Source organism: Typopeltis vanoorti, chromosome 20 (genome assembly GCF_054136105.1).
Source record: "Typopeltis vanoorti isolate ZY-2024b chromosome 20, IOZ_Tvanoo_1.0, whole genome shotgun sequence".
NCBI lineage: Eukaryota > Metazoa > Arthropoda > Arachnida > Uropygi > Thelyphonidae > Typopeltis > Typopeltis vanoorti.
In genome coordinates this window covers 14,033,648-14,055,434 of record NC_143568.1, presented here as the reverse complement: position 1 = coordinate 14,055,434, position 21,787 = coordinate 14,033,648, and the positions used below count along the sequence as shown (strand labels likewise).

The 21,787-nt window shown below is 36.2% G+C and overlaps 1 protein-coding gene across 1 annotated transcript in view; it reads right to left on the bottom strand.

Moving 5' to 3' along the window:
- Positions 1 to 17,969, bottom strand: part of LOC150095247 (uncharacterized) — a 60,204-nt gene extending 42,235 nt beyond the window's left edge. Inside the window, exon 1 of the mRNA XM_090410629.1 lies at positions 17,733 to 17,969. Within this exon, the coding sequence (XP_090266755.1) occupies positions 17,733 to 17,969 (237 nt within the window). The remainder of the gene's footprint in view (positions 1 to 17,732) is intronic.
- Between the last annotated feature and the right edge of the window lie 3,818 nt (positions 17,970 to 21,787).

The following is a 21,787-nucleotide window of genomic DNA, read 5'->3' as shown; positions in this document are numbered from 1 at the left end:
AAAACACGATGGGGTGGTACCTGAAGTGACCGATCAATCAACACATACTAAAAAAAAAACATAAAAACTACGACTCTTCACACAGTAGCCTAGTTTAGACGTTAGAATCGACATTAAAGATATCTTGGAGACGCTTTGCTTCAAATCGCCGGTAGATGGCGCTATCGTCATCTATCAGTGCAAATTCGGGTATATTCGTTGTATTTAAAATAAATATTCCGGTATTATTATCTAACTTCACCATAAAAGAGTCAAAAATTGTATGTTTATAGTTAAATACATTATATAAATACATTTTATTGCTGAAATAATGCTTCAAATAATGAAAAATGCACTTTAAAATAATAATAAATATTTTTTTCCGTTTTACGTTAGTTTGTCAATTATGTTTGCCATCGAATATTATAACCTTTGTTAAAAGATCAGAAAAAATATGCCTATTTATACTATTGCAATAGATAGCATCGATTTTGATTCTCCCCCCCCCCTTTCTAAATAATAGTATTTGGCGTGTGACACCGGCTTCCGATTTCACAGTTGACGTCGTATTTTGGATTCGTGCCAGCTATTGGTTTTTATTTGTTTGTATGGAAAGCGCGCATACCGGGCACGTCAGCAGCGCCATCGTAAATATTGATTGGCATTTCGGTGAACAATCAGAATAATAAACGAGATAAAATTAACTGTCCCTGACTCGCCCATTTACAGCCGGATATCTGAAATTAGTCCCAAATGGAGATAGCGGCAAAATAAAGCAGCTGAGCACTTTATAGAATTAATTAACTAGCTTTAATCACTCCATAATATTCGGGACATAAAATTTACGTTTGAAGTTTCCTTATAAACTAGTGTACTTAGTTGCTGTGTAATTCTGAGTGCTTTAAATCGTTTGAAATATGTCCAAACTGCTATTAAGTGAAGAAAACAAATTGCGAATCTGTGATCACATGACTCAGGATGAACACGAACCGAAAATTTACGCAGAATTCTAGTTGCAACATGTGTTTAACAAACGAGGAATGTGTATTGATTTTCTGTAACTGTATTCAACTTCTCGAGGCCGTTCATTATTCACCAAGAATTTAACACAACAGTATTCACAGTTTTCAGCCTTAAAAGCTAAATACGCGTTCTCCATTTAATGCTTGCGAACATCAGACACAAAAGAAGTCAAATGCATGTGTCAATAGCCCGAACAACACAAAGCAACTGAAGGATGGTTGGAACTTATTTAGGAAGGTGGAGTTTGAACATATCACAGGCGAAATCCGTAGTGGTTTCTCTTGAACTGTCACAGCCATATTTCGTTTATATTGATAACGTTTGCTATATGCAGACGACATACGTTAGCCACTATGGCGCTGCGAGTTTATTTTGTCATCGTCTGCTTTTCGTAAACTTTAATGTTTCAGTAATAGATTGTTTATTTCATTTGTATTTTTACAAGATGATGAAATTATAAGGTCATTATCGTACTGGGATTTTAAATTAATTTAAATATTAAATTCTTTATTTTTCTGACACAATTTAAATTATAGCAAGTTAATAATTATAAAAAATACTAATATTTTTATCACACAGCAATAATGCAATGAAGCTATGAGTCATTTGACACTTTCTGTCATTATTGTCAAACGAAAAAGAAATATGTGTGTTGTCAAACTCTGCTGGTGAGGAGAGGAGAAGTTAGTCAGGTGATTACGGCAAGTACGCCTGACAGGGTGTGGTCATCCGCGAGTTCAGCGAACAGTGAAAGATGTAGCCAATTAAGGAAATTTAATTTTACTAAAAGCCTTGTTTATATGGATATTAGGCTGTTTCTTGTCTCTGTCTGCAAAGTTTTCTCAACTTTACCTATTATACAGTCTCAATGGGAACTGTCTAGATGTTTTCTAACTTCCTCATAACTCTCTGCGCAAGCGCTGATACTTAAACAGAGTCTGTCGAAAGATCATAAAATTGTCAGCCGTTGCAGTAAATGGAATGCCGTCCTTAAAAATGTCAGGCATCACTGATTTAGCCGAAGACTGCGAAATAGAAGGCGTCTTACTTCTTACATGAACATCTTTATAAAGCAGACCTTCTATGGAGCTAGCCGCACATCCTGAAGTATTCATATCAAACTTTAAGTAAAAGGGAAATCTTTTTGAGCGTGAAATGAGGTATCGCTTGACATACTTCTAAGTGTTTCAGTGTGTTTTGTTTCTGTTTTTCTTCCTTGTTGCGTTTAGCTTATTTTTCTCCTTTTAGTTATCTAACGAAGATAGATTTATGTTATCGATTTGAATTATATTTTCATACAAGGTATATAAACGTTAACCAGACCAATAGATTTTAATTTTGATTTGTTTATGTATTCTTCCCTTTAGTTATATCTGAAGACATTCATTTACAGTTTTTGTCGTTCTCTTTTCTTTATTCCGTCTATTAACTCTTTTCTGTGTAGCAGTTTTTTTTTAACGTGCTGTTGATGGGACACACTTATCTGAGGTTGTGGAATAGGTTGCAGTTCTTTCTCCAGTAATAAAAATAGATCGTTCACAGGCAAAAGAACCTATTGTTGTTGTTATGTTCCATCGAGTCTTTTACGACTCCTGGTGATTCTATGAACATACATTCTCCATTCAGATCTGTCCCTGGCCATATATTTTATAATTTCCAAGCACATTCCATTTGCTTCTTTAACTCCATACACCCACCCATCTAATTCATAGTCTTCCTCTTCTCCTGCTTCCTATACCGATCAGTTCTTTTCTTCAACTGTAGTAACGAATTTCTGGGCAATGAAACTGCTGGCCTGCTATCCTGTTCATAAGATACAATTTCTCTTTTAATGATTTCTTGGACTTTTTAAAATCTCGAGTTTCACATCATCAACCTTTCCCCACAAGAACAAGGAATGCGGGGAGGGGGGTATTAGACAAGATGTCTTGTGAATCTTCTCAGAAGATACATAACCTATCATTTTCATCGGTCCCTTAGGACGGGTTGAGTCCCCTATTGATAGGTTTAACGACGAATGAATGTAGCCCCCTCGTCACGCCTCTGCTGCATCCCCTAAGGGCAAGTATTCATGACAGGGCCGATATGCCTGCTTGCGGGAGGAAAAATCCCAGATAAACTGGGGAGGAAAACCCTGCTGTCCACGCCCAAGACCGGATAATTTGGCTATGGCTGAGGAAGATCCTTAAGTTCCTCACGTCGGCGACGGGAATCGAACCCAGGACACTCCTTTCCCAGGCATATGGTTGCGAAGCGCATAGCCACCAGGCTAGTCGCGGGGACATGCATAACCTATTTTTTAGAAATTGCAAGTATTCCCTTAACACTTTCATTGCCAAGCTGAAAATTGGAATTTCGTGTGGTGGCCAATTTTTTTTTTATTTATTTATTTTTTTTAAGTTAGCGACGTCCACGCGATAACGCGTGATCGGCCGTTTGGTGAGAGCTCGCATCGTGCGATATCGCGTGATTGGCAATGAACATGTTAACCAAAGAAGGTACTACTTATTTTCGTACAACCAAACAGTCGTATGCATTTGTACCAACGTGGTACGAAAGCGTCTATCAAAGCACACAAGAAATCGATATCAAGTATATATAACCAGAAAACGACTGCCGGTTGTAAATCGCTTAGTTTTTTTTTTTTTTTTTTTTATTAATGAACAGTAGACGATTTTGTTTCTAAATGTGAGATCGTCTTCCTCTTTATTGGAGCCTGAAGTGGATTGTAAACAGTTCCATGTCTGGTCTCTAGATTACAGGTTTTGGACTATGTAACCTTTAGGACTGTCTACAATACTAATCTGTTAGCGATGGAGTCCATAGAAGAAGAATCTCATTCCTCCAATATGCATCTGGACTCACACCTGAAAACTATTATTCATCTTCCATCTAAAGACATTCACAATATCCTCTGTGACCATAGCGGGATTCAATGAGACCTTTCTACATTTACATAAACTAGGAGTAAAACCATGCGGTATCTAAATGAGCAGTTCACCAAGAGATGGATCAGAAGACAGCAATCAAAATCTCCAGGACCTTATTCTTGGAGATTTTATGGATCTTTGCATGCATATGTGTACTTGTGTGAAAAATATAATACCAAAAATCAATTTGAGACTAATGATGAGCTTTGGTGAGTTTCGGGGCACTGCTCCAAAAGTTTATGATGTCACACTTGCTTGAAATACATTTTATAGTGAAACGACATGAATGCGAGCTGATATCGGCCATATTGAATATCTGATCATTTGATTATCTTTTAATTCAAGTCAAAATATTGAAACCACGTAACTCATTATGAAGCAAACTCAAGTGAAAAGAAGAAGAGTGTTATATAATCAAAATAGTCGCAATGGGACACGCAGCAAAGGTCATGAAATCTAGATTCCTTTCAAAACGGTGCATGCACCGCATACGCACAACAGCACCCACAGAAACTTAGTAAAATACGTAAATTTCACTTTTAATGTGTAAGAAATAAAACTAGAATTTTCTCGGCATTTTATTCTCTCAAAAGAGTAGCTAAAAGTTCCTTTATTTAACTAACTTTTGAAGACATGCAGCCCAGTCTTGATAGAGAGTGAGATCAAACTGTCTTGTGAAGCTTTGCAAGAGAGAAAGAAAGAGAAACAGAGTATGGTAGACCGTTCACGAAATCTCTGGGCCATAAACCTAAATACTAATATGATTGTCTGCAATTCAGGAGGGGAAAATGTTTGCTTTTCAATGCCAAAATTCAATAAACTCTTGAGTAGGGCTTAGAAAATTTCCTTCAATTGTCGACTACAACCGAACAACATACAACAGTCTTTCTTTAGGCAGTCTGGCACTAAGAAAACCAGTGCCATTTTTATAGGGCTACACAGATACTTTTAATGGCATTACTGTATATTCAAAAGGAAATCAACTGACACTTCAGAACAGTTATCCCGATTATAATCCAATAATGAGAGATGATTGTATACCCTCTGTCCAAAAAGAAACCGAACTTTTCGAAAATGAAAGAAACTAGTGGCGCCACCTGTAGTATCTTTTCTGTTATCGAAAGCGGCAACCTTCATTAGTGTTGTATCAACTATTTATCATATTTGTTTCATTAGAAGCCAAGTCATAGTGCCAAGAGTGACAGTCGGTTTTGACTAACGGTCGGAAAATGAGTTTCAAACAGAGCTGCGATTGACTTTTGTGTTAAGCTTGGTAAACGAAACGCATCAAATGCATCAAAAAGCATACGGTGATGAATGCTTATCCCGTACTCAAGTTTACGAGTGGTTTAAGCGATTTCAAAGTGGTCGTGAGAACGCTTGAGGACGACGAAAAGGCGGGCCGTCCAAACCTGGACTGAGCAAAGTTAACATCCAAAAAGTGCGTGATTTCATCCAAACGAAAACCCGAAATTTTCCCTGAGGTTGATTGAAGATGAATTTGGGATTCCAAAATCAACTATGCACAACATTTTGACGGAGAGTTTGGGCCTTCGTAAATTGAATTCGCGATTTGTTCCCCACAAGTGCCGACCAAAAAATGTATCGAATTGAACACTGCAAGGACCTCATTAAAACCGCTCGTAAGGACTCAAACTTCCTTGAAACGATCGTTACTGGTGACAAAACATGATGTTTTGAGTATGAGCCTGAAACAAAGGCCAGAGTGCCAGAGTACTTTTGATTCTCCAAGCGAAAAAAAGTCGCTTGGAGAATCAAAAGTAAAGACAATGCTGATTTGTTTGTACGATTCCAGGGACATTATCCACAAAGAATTCGTTCCACCTGGCCAAACGGTCAATGGTGAGTTTTATCTCGAAGATTTGAAGCGATTGATAGCGAGAATCATCGCGTATGGCATGAATATCGTGACGACCGACCGTTCGTCAAAACACACTGTCACTCTTGGCATTATAACTCGTCTTGTAATGAAACAAATGTCATAAACAGTTGACACAACACTAAGGAAGGTTGTCGCTTTCGACAACGAAAAGATACAATAGGTGCGAGCACTAGTTTCTTCTATTTTCGAAAAGTTCGGTTTCTTTTTGGACAGAGGGTATATAACACATCCTCTACATTAATATCAAGCTCAATTGCAACATTCTTCGAAGTTTGCGGTTGTGACCGAACTATATTAACACAATATTGGAGAGATTAGAGAGATGCGATACAATCGAATGATTGTAATATCTCTCTGGAGACAAAACGTGAGAAACTTGAATGATAGACGAAGCAACGATTATCATACTCAGTCTTTAGGTCACATCAAGCATTTTAAGAAGCATTGGATATTCGTGCAGAAGTTACAGCAAGTAGCGCTAAAGTTCGTCATCTGGTATTAGACAACTATTTAAAAACTATATGGTCGATCTGTCCCCAAATAGGGTAAAAAAGGGGGAAAAAATACAAATGCACGTGCTTAACGTACTTAAAATGGCATACAGCAATTTCTTTTGGAAGAGTCTTATAAGAATTCATTACTACTTTATGAGACTTTTCACCAAGGCGAAATAAACAACTAAATTTTTTGTTTCCCAAATAATTTTGGGTTACATTTCAAGTAAATGAGTTGATCGACTGCAATTCCTGCCAGCAACAGTCAAAATTGGTTAGTCAAGAACAATTTAGTGCATTTTAATACTGCCTATTTCAGGATGACTGTGTACCGAGTCACCAAGCTTAAAATTTGAGAATGTTTTATAAGACGTTCAGTGACCATTAGCTAAAAGCAGTTGATTTAGCATTTCCACTAGCATTTATCTCACCTGACATGATGACAGTCCACAATAAGATCTTATCAAGAAAAATACATAAAAAAATGACAGAAACAAATATGAATAGTAAAAATTTCTTTTGATTTCCAGAATGCCACAAGGAAGCAGATGTATCGCTTTTAATGGCCTTTCACGGCAATTAAATTCTAACATAGCTTCGCTTGATAGAAGCCTGCTTATTGCTTATGATAGGGCAGTTAATCTTTCCTGCATTGTCTACTACGTCTGTAAATTGCGGGTATTCTGTGAAATATGAGATGATACATAAATGAATTAATGGTTTGAACTATCTGGAGGACAGTTGGCTTTTATAAAAAATCCGTTTAAATTTTTTATGCTCTTATACGGAGTAAGTGTGGCCGTTTTAGCCGTATCTAACTTTTGGAGATTGAGTAGCAGTTCAACATCCATCAGTAGCTAATCAGAGATAGCTGGCTCAAGACTACCACTAATTATAAGTGGCATCCAGAGAAAGAGAGAGAGGTAACCAAGTGCTGCCACCTCGTGGTCCCTAACCTTAACATGATATGTTATTATCCGCAATTGTGTGGTTTCCATGGTCGATTTTCTTGAGGTTATAGTCGAGTTTCCAGGAGAAAAACTGCTAGACCATGTCAGGGATCAAGTAATTCAGAACCGGCCAAATAAACGCTTAGAAAAAGTTCCTCTAATCAGTGACTAGAACTTAAGAAAGACCTTTATACACTGCTCAACAACACTGCAAAATACTGTGCAGTGTGTGATTGACAAAATTTAGTGTGGTGATGAACAATAGAATAACAGCTGATGAAATGAAGAGTAAGAAACGCCGGATAAGTATTAGAGACATTACATACAGGTATCTCTTCTTCTTCGACTGATACGTCTCCTTGGGACATGTGACGTCCTCGTGTTTAGGGGTTACAGCAAAGTAATGCGAGTAGCATGCCACTCTTCTGCATCATCTAAGGGAAAATATTTTGTTTGTAAATGTGTTGTTCACAGGACCGGTTTGTCTGTTCCCATGAAGAAAAATCCCGAGTTTCGACACAATGTGTTCAATTTAGGTCACATTATATCATTAGGGAGTAGACAGGCCCTTAAATGGCTGCATTTGCATAGTTCCGGATAGTTGTGGATGGGATACGAAAAAGATTTTATTTTATTTTTTGGCTTTTTTTTGTTAGAAGTTTTCTATAACTATAGTGATTATTATAATTATTTGTTTTTCCATTCATATTTAGTTGTCAAAGAGATAACACATACAGGGAGAGTAGATTAAGTGCAGGAAATGTCTTTAATCACAGAGCATCATCCAATTTACTGGCTATAACATAGCCTCGATAGCTTCTCCCACCTAGCACACCACTGAACGCCCTCCCGGTACGGTCTTTTTGGCAGCAGAATTTTGCGACCACTGATTTCCGATTAGTGCACACTGATTTTTATTGTTTGCAATTTTTTTCTCTCAAACTTCTTCTTCTTCTTGAGTATTCTACAATTGAGCAGGTTCTTCTTTTAGTAGCAGAAACTTTCCTTCCACTCTCTTCTGTTCTGAGCCTCCTCTTTCAAGGTTGTGTCTCCATTCAGCATGTCATCTAGCATTGTTCTCCTTACTCTTCCACGCGGTCTTTTTCCGTCTATTTTTCCTTCGATGGCATCTCCGATGATTCCATTTCCTCTCAGAATATGTCCGATCCAGTTTCCATTTCTTATTTTTATTCTCCTTAACAGACTTCTTTCTTCTCCTACTCTTTTTAAGACCTCTTCATTAGTTATTTTATCTGTCCATTTGATTTTTTCTATCCTTCTCCAAATCCACATCTCAAAGCTTTCCAAAATCTTAATTCTTCTTTCTTCAATGTCCACGTTTCAGCTGCATAGAGGACAACACTCCACACATAACATTTTATTAGTCTTTTCTTTAGGTTTTTGTCCATTTTACTTCTGAATAAATTCATTTTCTATTAAAGGCATCTCTTCCCATCGCTATTCTTGCTTTTATGTCACTTTTACATCTTCCATCACTGCTAATAACACTTCCTAGATATTTAAATGTCTTTACTTGATTCAATTTTGCCCCATTTATTCTGATATCCATATTTGCCTCTTTCCTTGCTATTTTCGTTACCTTTGTTTTTCTTATGTTAATTTTCATTCAATAATTGATATCCAGATGTCGTAGTCCTGTTTCAGTATTTGATAATAATGGATTGTCATCTGCATATCTTATTGCAAATATCCGTCTACCTCCCATCTTTATTCCTTCTTCTGAATTCTCCAGCGCTTCTTTTAACATTGCTTCGGAATATTTGTTAAAACAAAATTGGTGAGAGAGAACAGCCTTGTCATACTCCTCGTCCAATGACACCTGGTTCTATTGTACCATATAGTCTCTCACCATGGCAGTTTGTCCCATGTACAGTGAAATAATTAGCCTTCTGTCTTTCCAATCTATACCAATCTTTTCCATTACTTCCACCATCTTAACCCATTTTACAAAGTCAAAAGCTTTCTCTCTGAAAACGCAGTGGAAATAAAATATGTGCAGGAGCTTCATTCTTCAGGAGGTAATCTAAGACAAGCAGTACCAAGAACTGTAATGATAGCTATCTTGGCGTATTTTAATAACGCAATTTAACCTCCAAGTGATTTTTATAATCCTTCCTTGTCTTATAAATAAAATCAAAGATTTTATTTATAAGACAAGGAAGGATTATCCAATTTTGTCAACTCTGTTATTTCTATCAGCATGACGAGAAAACCTTTGGGATGTAATTTATGATGGCAGTGATTTTTCCATTTGAGTCTTTTCCGACCGTAGATGACTTTTTAGGCATTGCCCACAAAGTATATTCCTGGTGAGATTTTACAGGTTCGCCATTGCTTTCCTCAACCCCCCAAACTTATCCAGGATAGGCAATGGATTTGGCTGGGACGTATTCATAACTGTAATCGATGTGTGTTCACGGAGCCAGTTTGCCTGTTCTGATGGACAAAAAACCAGTTTCTGGTGAGAAAACCTCCTATTACTTAACTCACCTTTAGTCGAAGGAGGCCCGATAAAGATTCCCCTGATGGGAATCGAACGCAGGTCTTTCCGACCAAAGGGTTTCGTCTATATCGACTGAGCTATGGAGGCTCTGTAATTTATGATACAAAATTAAAAATTTTAAACACTTTTCAGGAGGCCTGTGTAGCTCAGTTGAAGTGGCGCTTGCATCCTTTGCGCTTGGTCGCTCGAAGTTAGACTTAGGTTCAAGTCTAGTCGCTGACTGGAGGAACTTTTTCTAAGCCTATTTTCGTCCGGTTCCAGAGTTACTCAATCTCTGACACCGCCAAACGGGTTTTTTCTCCCGGAAACTCGGATTTTTCGTCCCATAAACTCAAGAAAATCGACTGTAGAACCACCATTATTTCAGACAGTAACATATCTTGTTAGGGTTAGGTACCAAGAGATGGCAGCACTTGTTTGCCAGCCTCTTCATGGGGGAGGCTGTCTGTAATTAGTGATAGACATGGACCAGCTATCTTTGATTGGCTACTGGTGGAGATTGAACTGCCCACTCAGTCTCTGAAAGCTAGTTAGGGTGTAAAGGCCTCGACTACTCCCTATACAGGGGAGAGCCGGCCATATGTGCAATGTATGCGATGCACACAGGCGCCAAAGAGCAGGAAATAGTTAAAAAAAGTTTTCTTAAAGTGATTTTTTTATTGGAGAGGGGAATAGGGGTGCCAACTAAAGTTTTGCACACAGGCAGCAGACACTACTGGCATGCTACTGGGTATAGGGGCGCCAACTAAAGTTTTGCACACAGGAGCCGGACACTACTGGCGCGCCCCTGTCCCTATAAGGGAATAAAAGGCGTTAGTGATTTTTTTAAACACTTTTCAAAAAACACGACGTACTCTATTCTTTTCGTATATCCATATGTGCTTGAGAACATTTAAAAACAGTTTGTATTCGTATTTGAAAGAAGAACACAGATTTCGAACGTAAGTATACTAAGTCTCCAAAATATTAAAGGCGTCCCATGCGAAATGGATAGGAGAGAGCGGCCCAGGATAGGAGAAAGTGAGAGGGGTTGGGGGAGTTCTTTGTCCTGCAGTGGGACATTTAGGCTAACAACAGCAAATGCGAAATGAAATCTGCTAGTAGCATATAAATAACGACGTGTCTCAAAAACAGTGTCTGTATTCAAGCACGTGTGTGTGTGTGTGTGTGTGTGTGTGTGTGTGTGTGTGTGTGTGTGTGTGTGTGTGTGTGTGTGTGTGTGTGTGTGTGTGTGTGTGTGTGTGTGTGTGTGTGTGTGTGTGTGTGTGTGTGTGTGTGTGTGTGTGTGTGTGTGTGTGTCATGGGAAAAGATGTGGTGTGAAATTAAAAATCTAGAAGAACTGTGCATAATAGTATTTCGGGTACACTAAAAAGTTGTGCGATAAACAGAAAACATCGAGTTAGCTATGGACATAGGATCGACGAGATCATTTAAGTCTATGGTCAGATGACTGCATGACACAATTACGATTTCCACAAAAAAATATTATGGATAGGAGAATGGTATCCTAAGTAGAATATAACAGTAAACGATAATTGAGGTATATCATGTCAGTAAATAAAAAAGCAATGGTAAAATGAGCGAAGGAACATTAACATTGAACACAAAAACTAGAGAAAAATCACATGGGGAATAAAGCTTGCTTGGGTGGGGGGGACAAAAATATGTTGTAACGATAATAAAGCCATGATAACAATTCAAAACAGTCGGTGAGATCGTCTGAGGCATATTTTATTCTCAATCCTTACATCTCTTGATTTATTAGTACATCTACCTGAACCCAAATATCCATTAATGTTGAACATTTAGGCTGAATGTATCGAATATTTCCTGAAGGATAGTACACCATGCAATACGACATGCATAATCCACAGATGATTACGGAAACACGACAGTGATTTTAACTTCTTGAAGAAGTCCACTCAGTCACTGAATTGTTTCGATCTCATTACATCACTTTAGGGAGAGATTTCGTTGCAAGAATCCAACATCTGATGGTCTTGTAGGAATTTATCATGTCAATCTGAAGCGGGGTATTTGGGGAATGCTTTTGGAGCCTTTTTGAGTCTGTTATCCCAGCATATTGAGGCTATGAATGATAAAGCAAGTCCAGATCAATGCATATTTCCTCAAAAATATCTGGGATAAATTTTTTGAAAGGAAATTGTGAATAATATTGAATGGTAAGCTTATTTGATATGATTTTTGCGCAATCTGCTTGGATAACATTCAGCGCTCCGCATCAGATGTAGAGTCCATCCAGCGCATGAGAAATTTCTGGAACAAGAACAGATCACGAATGACACTCTATAAATTAATTCTCCAATGCCTCTAATATGAGTCTGCTATCAACGATCTTTATCTTAAGATAAAGATAGCATATAAAGATCGTTGATAGTAGACTCACAAATTGTCTTCCGGGATCCAGTTTCGTATTTATGGCAATGCCCTATGTCATGAATATCAAGGAAATTTTAACCAAGAACAGCGTTCTGTTCACCTTGTTCCAGTGGCAGCCGGTGAAAATTTTAAGTGGGAGTGCTGCACGTACAAAATAAAAATAAAAAATTCTTTTTTTCCTAATTAGTAACCAATTTATTAATAAATAAATTTACATATTAAAAAATTGCTTTATTAAAAATATTTCACCCTCAATAATAAAAGTTTCGTATCTCACAGAAATAACTCACGCATGCATATAATTTATCTGTAAGCGACACTGCCCAAACGAGCAGTGTCAGATTCACTTGTTACCTACAATGACAAGTGCAAACGAATATCGACGAGTCTAGCTGTAATTGGCCGAAAGCGATAATTCCGACACTGCGTTAGATGGCAGTGCATTTGTTTCGTAATCTAAAGCGTTAATCGAACAATTCCAATTATTAACTATTCAATCAATGTCAAAACATAAGCTGTAACCTTTAACATGTTTTAATGCATTTATATAATGTTGTAAGCATTGTTATTATTTATAAACACAGACAAAATTTAATTTTTTTCCCTTGGGGGTGCTGCAGTGTCGCAGTGCTTATGTGCAAGCCGCCACTGCCTTGTTCATCTGTTACTTCTCAAAGTGCCTCCATAGTGTCTTGATTGGAAAAATCGAGTTAGTTTTCCTATGCAAAGAACCTTCATTAAGACTTATAAGTCTGAACCATGTTCTAACAAGCCTATCAGAGATTAAATCATTCGATGCCTTTTATCGATACCAAAGGGAGTAGAAGGAGCTCCTTTAGCCCAGGTGGGTGCGAGCAGCCGGTTACCACTCTTCAGCCATCACTGATGGTAAGTTCAAACAATCAATGAATCAAGTTTTCAGGGGTGAGAGAGAGATTTGAGGCAAACTAGAATCACCATCTCGTGGTCCTAATGTCTAACAGGGTGTATGTCACAAATAGTGTGAGCTTTGAGGTCAGTTTAGCTGCGTCGTTAAAAAAAAAAAAAAAACCTAAATGACTGTATCAAAATTCGATTGCCAGGAGAACTAGCTGAAGAAAGGCCTCGAAAACTTTTCTTCTGATGGCGTTAGCTTCCAAGCTCTAGACTGCTATTTCATTATGGAAGCAAACGCTAATTTCAGAGGTCAGGACAATATTTTTAATCGTATTTGCACTTTCTGTTTTGTATGAACTTTCATATTCTATTATACACCTCTTTATTTTGGTAAGAAGTTCTGTTCGAGAGTTTAAGAATGTCAGTATACATCAAGCAAGCATTTTGCCTTGCTAAAGAATCAGTAAAGAAAATGATGTTCTTCAAGAAAAGAGAACTAAAAATATGCATTAACACTTGCTGACTGTGATTAATACATGCTGAGCTACCATCGTACTTAGCACGCCTTTTACGTGGTGTATAATGTCGATATCAGACAATTTGGATTGAAATAAACAGGACCAGCTGTGAGATGCAATAATGTTCAATGGTCTGATAAAGTAACAAAGAGATTTTATGATTAGTATATGATTGTGATTAGGGGGAGAAATCAATCAGAATATGAAGTGCCAATTGAAATGCAGATTTGCTAATGACAGAGTAGAGGAGGAGTGAATATCTTAAATCATTTGCCAGTTAATAATACGTTAGGTAGATGGCCTTTAATGTCGAGGAAATCTGGATATTAAAGGAGGAATCATTACCATGGTTTTGTCTCTCTAAAAAATAATTACTCTTTTTTAAGGATGTCACGAAGACTGTTCATCTTTCTATGACATAATCTATCTCTCTGGATTATCCGTTTTATTTTTTCTGATTCTGATTAGGGCAACCAGAGGGAATACTCCATTTTGTTATTGAATAAATTTCTGGGAATAACTCAAAGGAATACTGGACGACGTAGAACATGTGCTGCCATCTATATGCCAAATTAATTTGCCATCTGCGATCTTTGACACATGCACTGCACCGTTCTGATGACCGTGGATAATAGGATAGAAAGAAAAACACTTAAGAAATAATACTTTATGTCACATTATGAACAGAAAGCCTTATTGTTGTTATTCTTTATAAGCTCTTTGCTGTATTAAAAGAAGTTAACAGGAACTGAGCACACCTTGAGGCAGATTTTTTTCACCCCCATCTAGATCATTCTGCAGATAGGATAAGCTTCTTAGATGTTTGTCGTTTCAAGAAAACGCTTCCACATAGCCTTAGGAGGTGATGATATTTAAATCCATGTCGCATATTTTGATGTAACAAATCGTTTTCAAAAACAACTTCTTTGCTTGGACCAAAAAAAAAAAAAAAAGGGGAAACAAGAAAGCACACAGGAGGTATCTAATTATATGAAAAAAATCCTGCTACCTTCTTATCAATACGAAAATCAAATGATCATAATATAACAGATATGCAAATAAGGAAATATAATAAATATGTAAATATTATTACGTGGCACCTCCAACGAATCCATCGCTGAGGAAACTTCATTCCATAAAGCTCACTACCCAACCACACACGCGCGCGCACGAAAGAGGGGGGGGGGGGCAATTGATTAAAATTACAGCAATCCCTCGATTAGTGCGCCTAATGGTTCTTTAAAACAGGCGCATTAATCGAAAATAATAACCTATGGGAAAATGTATAATTCGTTCCTCAAATTTCTTTCTTGAACCTTAATTTTTTTATAAAAGAATGAAGGTATGTCTCAGGGTCTAGTTAAACGAAAACCATGAAGCTGGAAGACAATAAAACATATTCAGAATATAAATTTTATTATTCTATTTCTTAACAAAGAATTGAGCTATCGTAGTTTGGCGGGCATTTTGTTTCTTTTTTTCATACAACCGACGGAATGGCCCTATTGCCTCTTCTACTCTTCTGCAAATTTTACTGCCTCTCTCTTCATCGGGGTCAGCCTCCAAGCATTGCTGCTTAAAAACTTCGATTGTACGAAAAATATTTTCAAATTGTTTCTGTAAAATCTTTTTTTGGCTGACTATCAGTGGTTACTTTTGCATCATATTCTTCGGGATCTTCCCGCTGTGCATCTAAATTTAGCAGGTCGGAAGCACTCAATTCTTCAGAATCAGATTTAATTAACTCTTAGATGTTATCATTGAAGGGGAGAAAGAAATGAAGGACGTACGAATTGGTCGCCAACAAGCGAAATCACGTGCTTTATTGATAAAATTTCCCAACTGTTATACAAGCAAAATAGTTACCACTTTAAAAACTACAATGATCAAAAAAGATAAGTTAATTTTTTTACGTGTAATAATAAACAACTCATCGCAGAAGTCGGATTGATTACCCTATTATCGAAATGGATTCTCTTTCTTCTGACATGCGCAGAAATGTCGAAGGGTCTCGAATCTGTGGGCGTACTATAGCAGACGACATAAATTTTGGCGGTAAAAATTTGGAGCATAGTATACATACGTACATGGAAGTAGCGTAGTATGCCATTAAAAATAACTTTGTAAAATGTTTTAAATCGTAACTAAATTATTTCATCCTGGTGAGTGATTTTTTAAAATAGTTAGCCATAAAAATGTAGAGATAGAAACTTTTTTAAATCTGTAACATTTATTTTTAAGATGTATATAGGCGCACTAATCGAATTTTAGAGGAGCACTAATCGAAAACGCACTAATCGGGAGCGCATTAATCGAGGGATTACTGTATATAAGTTGTGGATATTCTGATTACATTTATGTATTTGTTTTAAATCTCATCTTGTTACTACTACATATGCAGTAAACAATTTGCACTGTTCCAACAATGTGCTCATGTTACCTTGCATCATCACTGTCTGTTTTTAATTCTAGTGTTTTGATATTTTCTGACATATATTTTTTGGTCGAATATGCTACTGTATAAATGAATAGTTAATAAAAAAAGGCATTTTTTTGTGGTAAATAAAATCGAAAGCAACAAGTCTTTTCGAATGATTTTCACATAAGTATGAGAAGTCATGAAGGTTGACCATTGGACTATGTTTATATGTTGAAAGGGAATATATAAACAGAAATTACTGAGAAAGAATATGCAATTGCACATTCTAGTTGTGGTGGAACCTGGTATTTGTATTAATGAAAGGGGTGAATGGTAAAAGAAGATAAATGATGAACAGATTTTTTTTTTTTTTCATTTCAATTGATTTCTTTTATTTTCTTGTTCTTCTTTCATTTTTTTTTTTTTAGAAACTTATTTTCAGGGGCGACTCGTGCATAGGCACTGCGGAACTGCAGAACCCCCAATTTTTTTCGATATATATTTATTAATTTATTTATATTTACTTGTAATATTTAATTTTATCATCAACAATCCTATCCAATTCTCTTATTTTGCATAAAAAATAATAAAAATCCATCTTGTGGCACTTAAGAGGGCGCTAGCAGCACTGTATTTGCCATAGTGTCATATTGCTATACACAGTGGCATAAAGCATATGCACGTCATAGTGAGATACGAGCTATTAGCATAATGCGGCACTGTCCGTCGCGCAGTTCCACTGTTGTGTATATGCAATATGACACTATGGTAAATACAGTGCTGCTAGCGCCCTCTTAAGTGCCAGTAGTAGAATGTTCGTAGTGCTTGTCGTGTTTACTCCGTCTCTTTAAATATTTGCACATTACAATTAAAGACATAACGTTTGTTATGATTTTTATTTCAGAACATTATTGGGGTTATGATAATGGATTTTATTTTTAAGTAATTTTGAATTATATAAAACTGTATAGTTTTATCGATAAATAAACAATATTTTTTCATGTTTATTTTTTTTTTTTAATTTTTACCATAATTTTGATATTTATTCAAACACGTATATTTAGAAAGTTGCAGCATCCCCACGATTTCAAGCCACCAGCCCCCACCGCTTATTTTACTCTATCTTTCCTTTTCCCTTCTTTCTTTTTCAGGCTTTCACACTAGCAGTCTATTACGAAATTAGAATGACAATAATGGTTGTTCCGTCTTGCTGTCCCAGTAAAACCACAGCCCCCCCCCCCCCTGTGGTGAGTAAATTTTCAAACATGCAATTCCGTATTAAATTGTTTTGGCAAGACTAATCCTAAATAAAATAGCATCACTGGTGTAATTAATGCAATCGGAATACATTGGCCCTAACAGGACTAAATTCTATGAACTATACGAATAAATTAATGCAACTGAATTTACAATCTTATTTTATCTACTACAAATTTTGATGATTGTATTGAAATAGGGTCCCTCTGGAATTTTGGAATTTCGGAGCCCCAAAGAACACCGTGCACTTCCATAGAATAATCCACTTGTAATCTCAGATTCGTTGTGTCCGATTTACTTACGAATGTTACAGTACCCAATATTTTACAAGGTTCTTCAGTCATTAATTTCCTTATAACATTAAGAAAAAGAAGAAGAAAAAAAAAGGTATAGTTACAACATGGTTGACTACTTCCTATAAAAAGATAGACAGACTGAAGCAGTAATGTAAATCTTACCTCAAACGTGCTCTGGCTTTCCCCATGTTCGTTATTTCTGCTGACTCTGATTGCAGGAGGGGACCCAATGGAACTGGCACTGTTTGGGGATGATCTGGGACTTGCTCCAGTAGGGTTAGAAACGACTGATGTCTCAGGTATCATGGGGACTTCAGGGTCCATCGGAGACACACTGGACGATGCTCCTTGACTTACAAGAATTTGTTGAGGGTTGGTTTTGCTTGGCGAGCAGCCCATGATAAACAAAACAATCAACAACGCAAGAATGAAACAAAATTAATCTTTTCCGATGCAAAAACAGCTGTTTTGAGATAACCACCGTAATCTACACTCTCCAGCAAAAAGAATATCCTTGAATCATACCGTAAGAAGCTTCAGTACATTAGATAAATGAAAGATGATAATACACTGGAAAAAGTATGGACATGGAGGAGTTTTAGGAATGTTACTACAAGATACGAATAACATCTAGTTGGTTTAACTAAAACGATAAACGAGGCCACAAATGTCCCGAACAACGATCGATACTTTTTTTTTTTATTTTCTTTTCCTAGCCATAGAAACGCGGCGCATTGAGCAGCCAACAATACAACTGTTCGCTAGATGGCGATCTCAGTTTGTGTCACATATTGACCAATGACAAAAGTTTTATTTGATTCTAGGGTAGTCGTACACACACTCGGTAACAGGAGCAACATTTGTGATAGCGTACCATGCGAAAGTTAAGCACGTTTTAAATGTATGCGCAGTCTCTGTTGGGGAATCAATGGAATTAGTTTGGTTGTAAATATTGAGTTCTTAGTGGGTAGATGGGTGGACGAAATATCCAGAAAGGGTCCTTTCGAATATTTTCCGATTTAAATGAAAACTATCAGGAAGAACTTTATTATTATTATTATTATTATTATTATTATTATTATTATTATTATTATTATTATTATTATTATTATTATTATTATTCGTAACACCTCCAAGGAGTCCGAAGACTCATCGCGGGAGGACACCTACTTAATATCGGAAAGGCGGCTGCTCTTAAGGTAATAATATTACAATATAGTCGCTATCATTAATGAATCATACTAAACTCGTACTTTTGGCTGGGTTTAGAGTCAAGTGAACCGTCCGTTACGTGACTGAGTTCCGCTTCTGTAGATATTCGGTCGTTAACCGACTCTACGAGCTTTTTCACGCCCTTACATCAGTTATCTAGTGACGTCAGGCTAGCGAATATCCTCACTTCTGAGTAAAACACCTGATTGTGGAATCTGAGAAGGCTAAATTTTGCTATCCCCCCCCCCAAAAAAAAACGCATTCAACACGTAATACAGAAGAACGTATACTGGCATTGACAGAGAAGAAATATGAAATAGATGGTGGGGGGGGGGGAATATTAACACAATGCAAATGAAATGAAAATCACAAAACGATTATTAAATATTTAAATAATTACAGTATATTAAAAATCATGCAGCAAAACTACCATTACGTGATAATAAATAATGACATTTGGACGTAGCATGTAAACAAAAGAAATAAAAAGTGAAAAATTGTTTCAAAATAATGAAAGGGCTTGTGAATATGGCTGCATTTAAGTTTTTAAATCGCCTATAAAGACTTTTTTTTTGTTTCTGATCTAAAGATGTAAAAATAATACGTTATATCGATATGATATTAATTACTGTTCATTATATATTATAACAGTTTTATTATAAATTTAATTCTCTAAAATCACTGCATAGCCTTGTGGATGACAAAAGTAAGACATACGATTGATCCCAGTGCCCAACTAAAGTAACTGTTGTGGGCTTTTTTTTCTCTTTGTTTTCAGTTCCCAAGTTAGTCTATCTAAAGCTCAGGTAAGTGCGATAGTAGGGTTTCGCTCTGGTGGCAGAAATCTGGTTTATTTTTAATCACTTAAAAAAATCTCCTGTGCAACACACACGATAACACACAAGAGTAATTACTAGCTAGGAATCCGAACAAAATGGCGACAATTGTATCTGTTATATTCTATGTTTCCTACCGTCTATACACGCTCTCTAGAATCACGCCGATGTCGACGCAGTAATTAAACTGCCAGTCAAATAATTTATTGAAATTTTATATTATATTATATTATATTATATTATATTATATTATATTATATTATATTATATTATATTATATTAAAACTAAACATTAGCAGTATTTAAAATACATTTTACAGTGGCAACATTATGTACTATTTATATAAAATAAATAAATAAATAAATTATTTAGAGTACTTATTTTGATTTGATTTTGAAAGGAATAAAAGAACAATAAGGTGCTGAATTTAAACTTTTTTTTTTTTGCATAAAACTTAAAAGTTGTAAGGAACAGTGGTGTGGCTAGGTATTTAAGAATCCTAGTAAAATGGTAATAATGTACCTGTGGCAGAGAAATATTGCTTAGCATTCGTTTGTGCTTGGGGACTGCTACTAAAACCATAAGACGTTGATAAACCTTAAGACGTAAAATAGAAAAATAAATAAATAATAAATTTATTTTTCCTTGAAGTTTTATTTAAATTAGGGTATTCTGTTTTCATTCAAGAAAATCGACCGTAGTACCCACGTTATTTCAGACAATAACATATCCTATTAGGGTTAGGCACCAAGAGACGGCAGCACTTGTTTGCTGGTCTCTTCATCAGCCGCCGCCTATAATTAGTGATAGACATGGGCCAGCTATCCCTGATTGGCTACCGGCGGAGACTGAACTGCCCACTTAGTCTCCAAAATCTGGATAGGGCATAAAGGTCTCGCCTGCTCCCTATTAGGGAATAAAAGGCATTAGCTGATTTTATTTTTATTCTGTTTTCACTAAGGTTGGGTGTAAAGTCCATTTCGACTTGCCAAGGTATTATATTAATCCGTACCAGATCTTAAATTGTTAGGTGTGCCCTTTATAAGAGTAGCACAGATTATTAAATGAGAGAAAACTTTCCGAATTTGTAAACATTCTGTAGTAATATTTACGTAAAATAGGATTTTTCTTTTCCTAGAAAGCAAAGTATATTTCAGCTCTGTTACGTGTGTAATAGAAAATTGCGTGAGTTTGAACCACTTACCACCTCCAGTTGAAATTGAAAGGTAATTGCATGTAATACTGTATATCTCCTGGAATTTGTGCTATCGATTATGAGTAAGTTACTGCAATGGAAAAAATTATTTTAGACGAAGTCTCATGAACATCTATGGCAAATTTAGCGACGCATTATTGGACGTGTGTTTTATTTGATATCAAGAAAACAGCAATTAAAATTTATTTAATAATTATACATAGAAATGATCTATAACACACATGCACGCACACACAAACAGAGAGAGAGAGAGAGAGAGAGAGAGAGAACTATTTTTTTAAATTATCAGATTATAATACATATTATAATAACCCACTCCTCAAATATAAACGATTGAATGTACGATGGTAGATTAATAATTGTTATATTAGCAATAGTCAAGGCAGGGTCTCTTAAATAATGTAGTAAGTCCCTGACTACTCTATTAGAAAAGTCACAAGAAACAAAATTTGAAACGGACGTAATTCTGGGTGCAATTCGAATCTTATAATAATAATAATAATAATAATAATAATAATAATAAATAATAAGTTATCGATTCTGTATTCTGTCAACAGAGACATGCAAGTATTCCACACCCAGGTTAAACTGAAATAGGCAAGACAATAGTTTTAATTGTAAACTAAACAGAATTTGGCAAGTTGAAACCAAATGTGGTCACCTTTTGCTGCATTTAAAAGAAAGTAGACTCTTATTTTTATTTTCTTGACAGCATAATTACTTCTAAGCAGGGGCCGCTTGCATAGGCACACTGCGGAACTGCAGCACCCCCAATTTTTCCCGATATATAAATATATTTATTGATTTATTTATATTTGCTTGTAATATTTACTTTTATCATCAACAATCCTATACAATTTTCTTATTTTGTATAAAAAATAATAAAAATCCATCTTGTAGCACTTAGGAGGGCGCTAGCAGCAATGTGTTTACCGCAGTGTCATATTGCTAC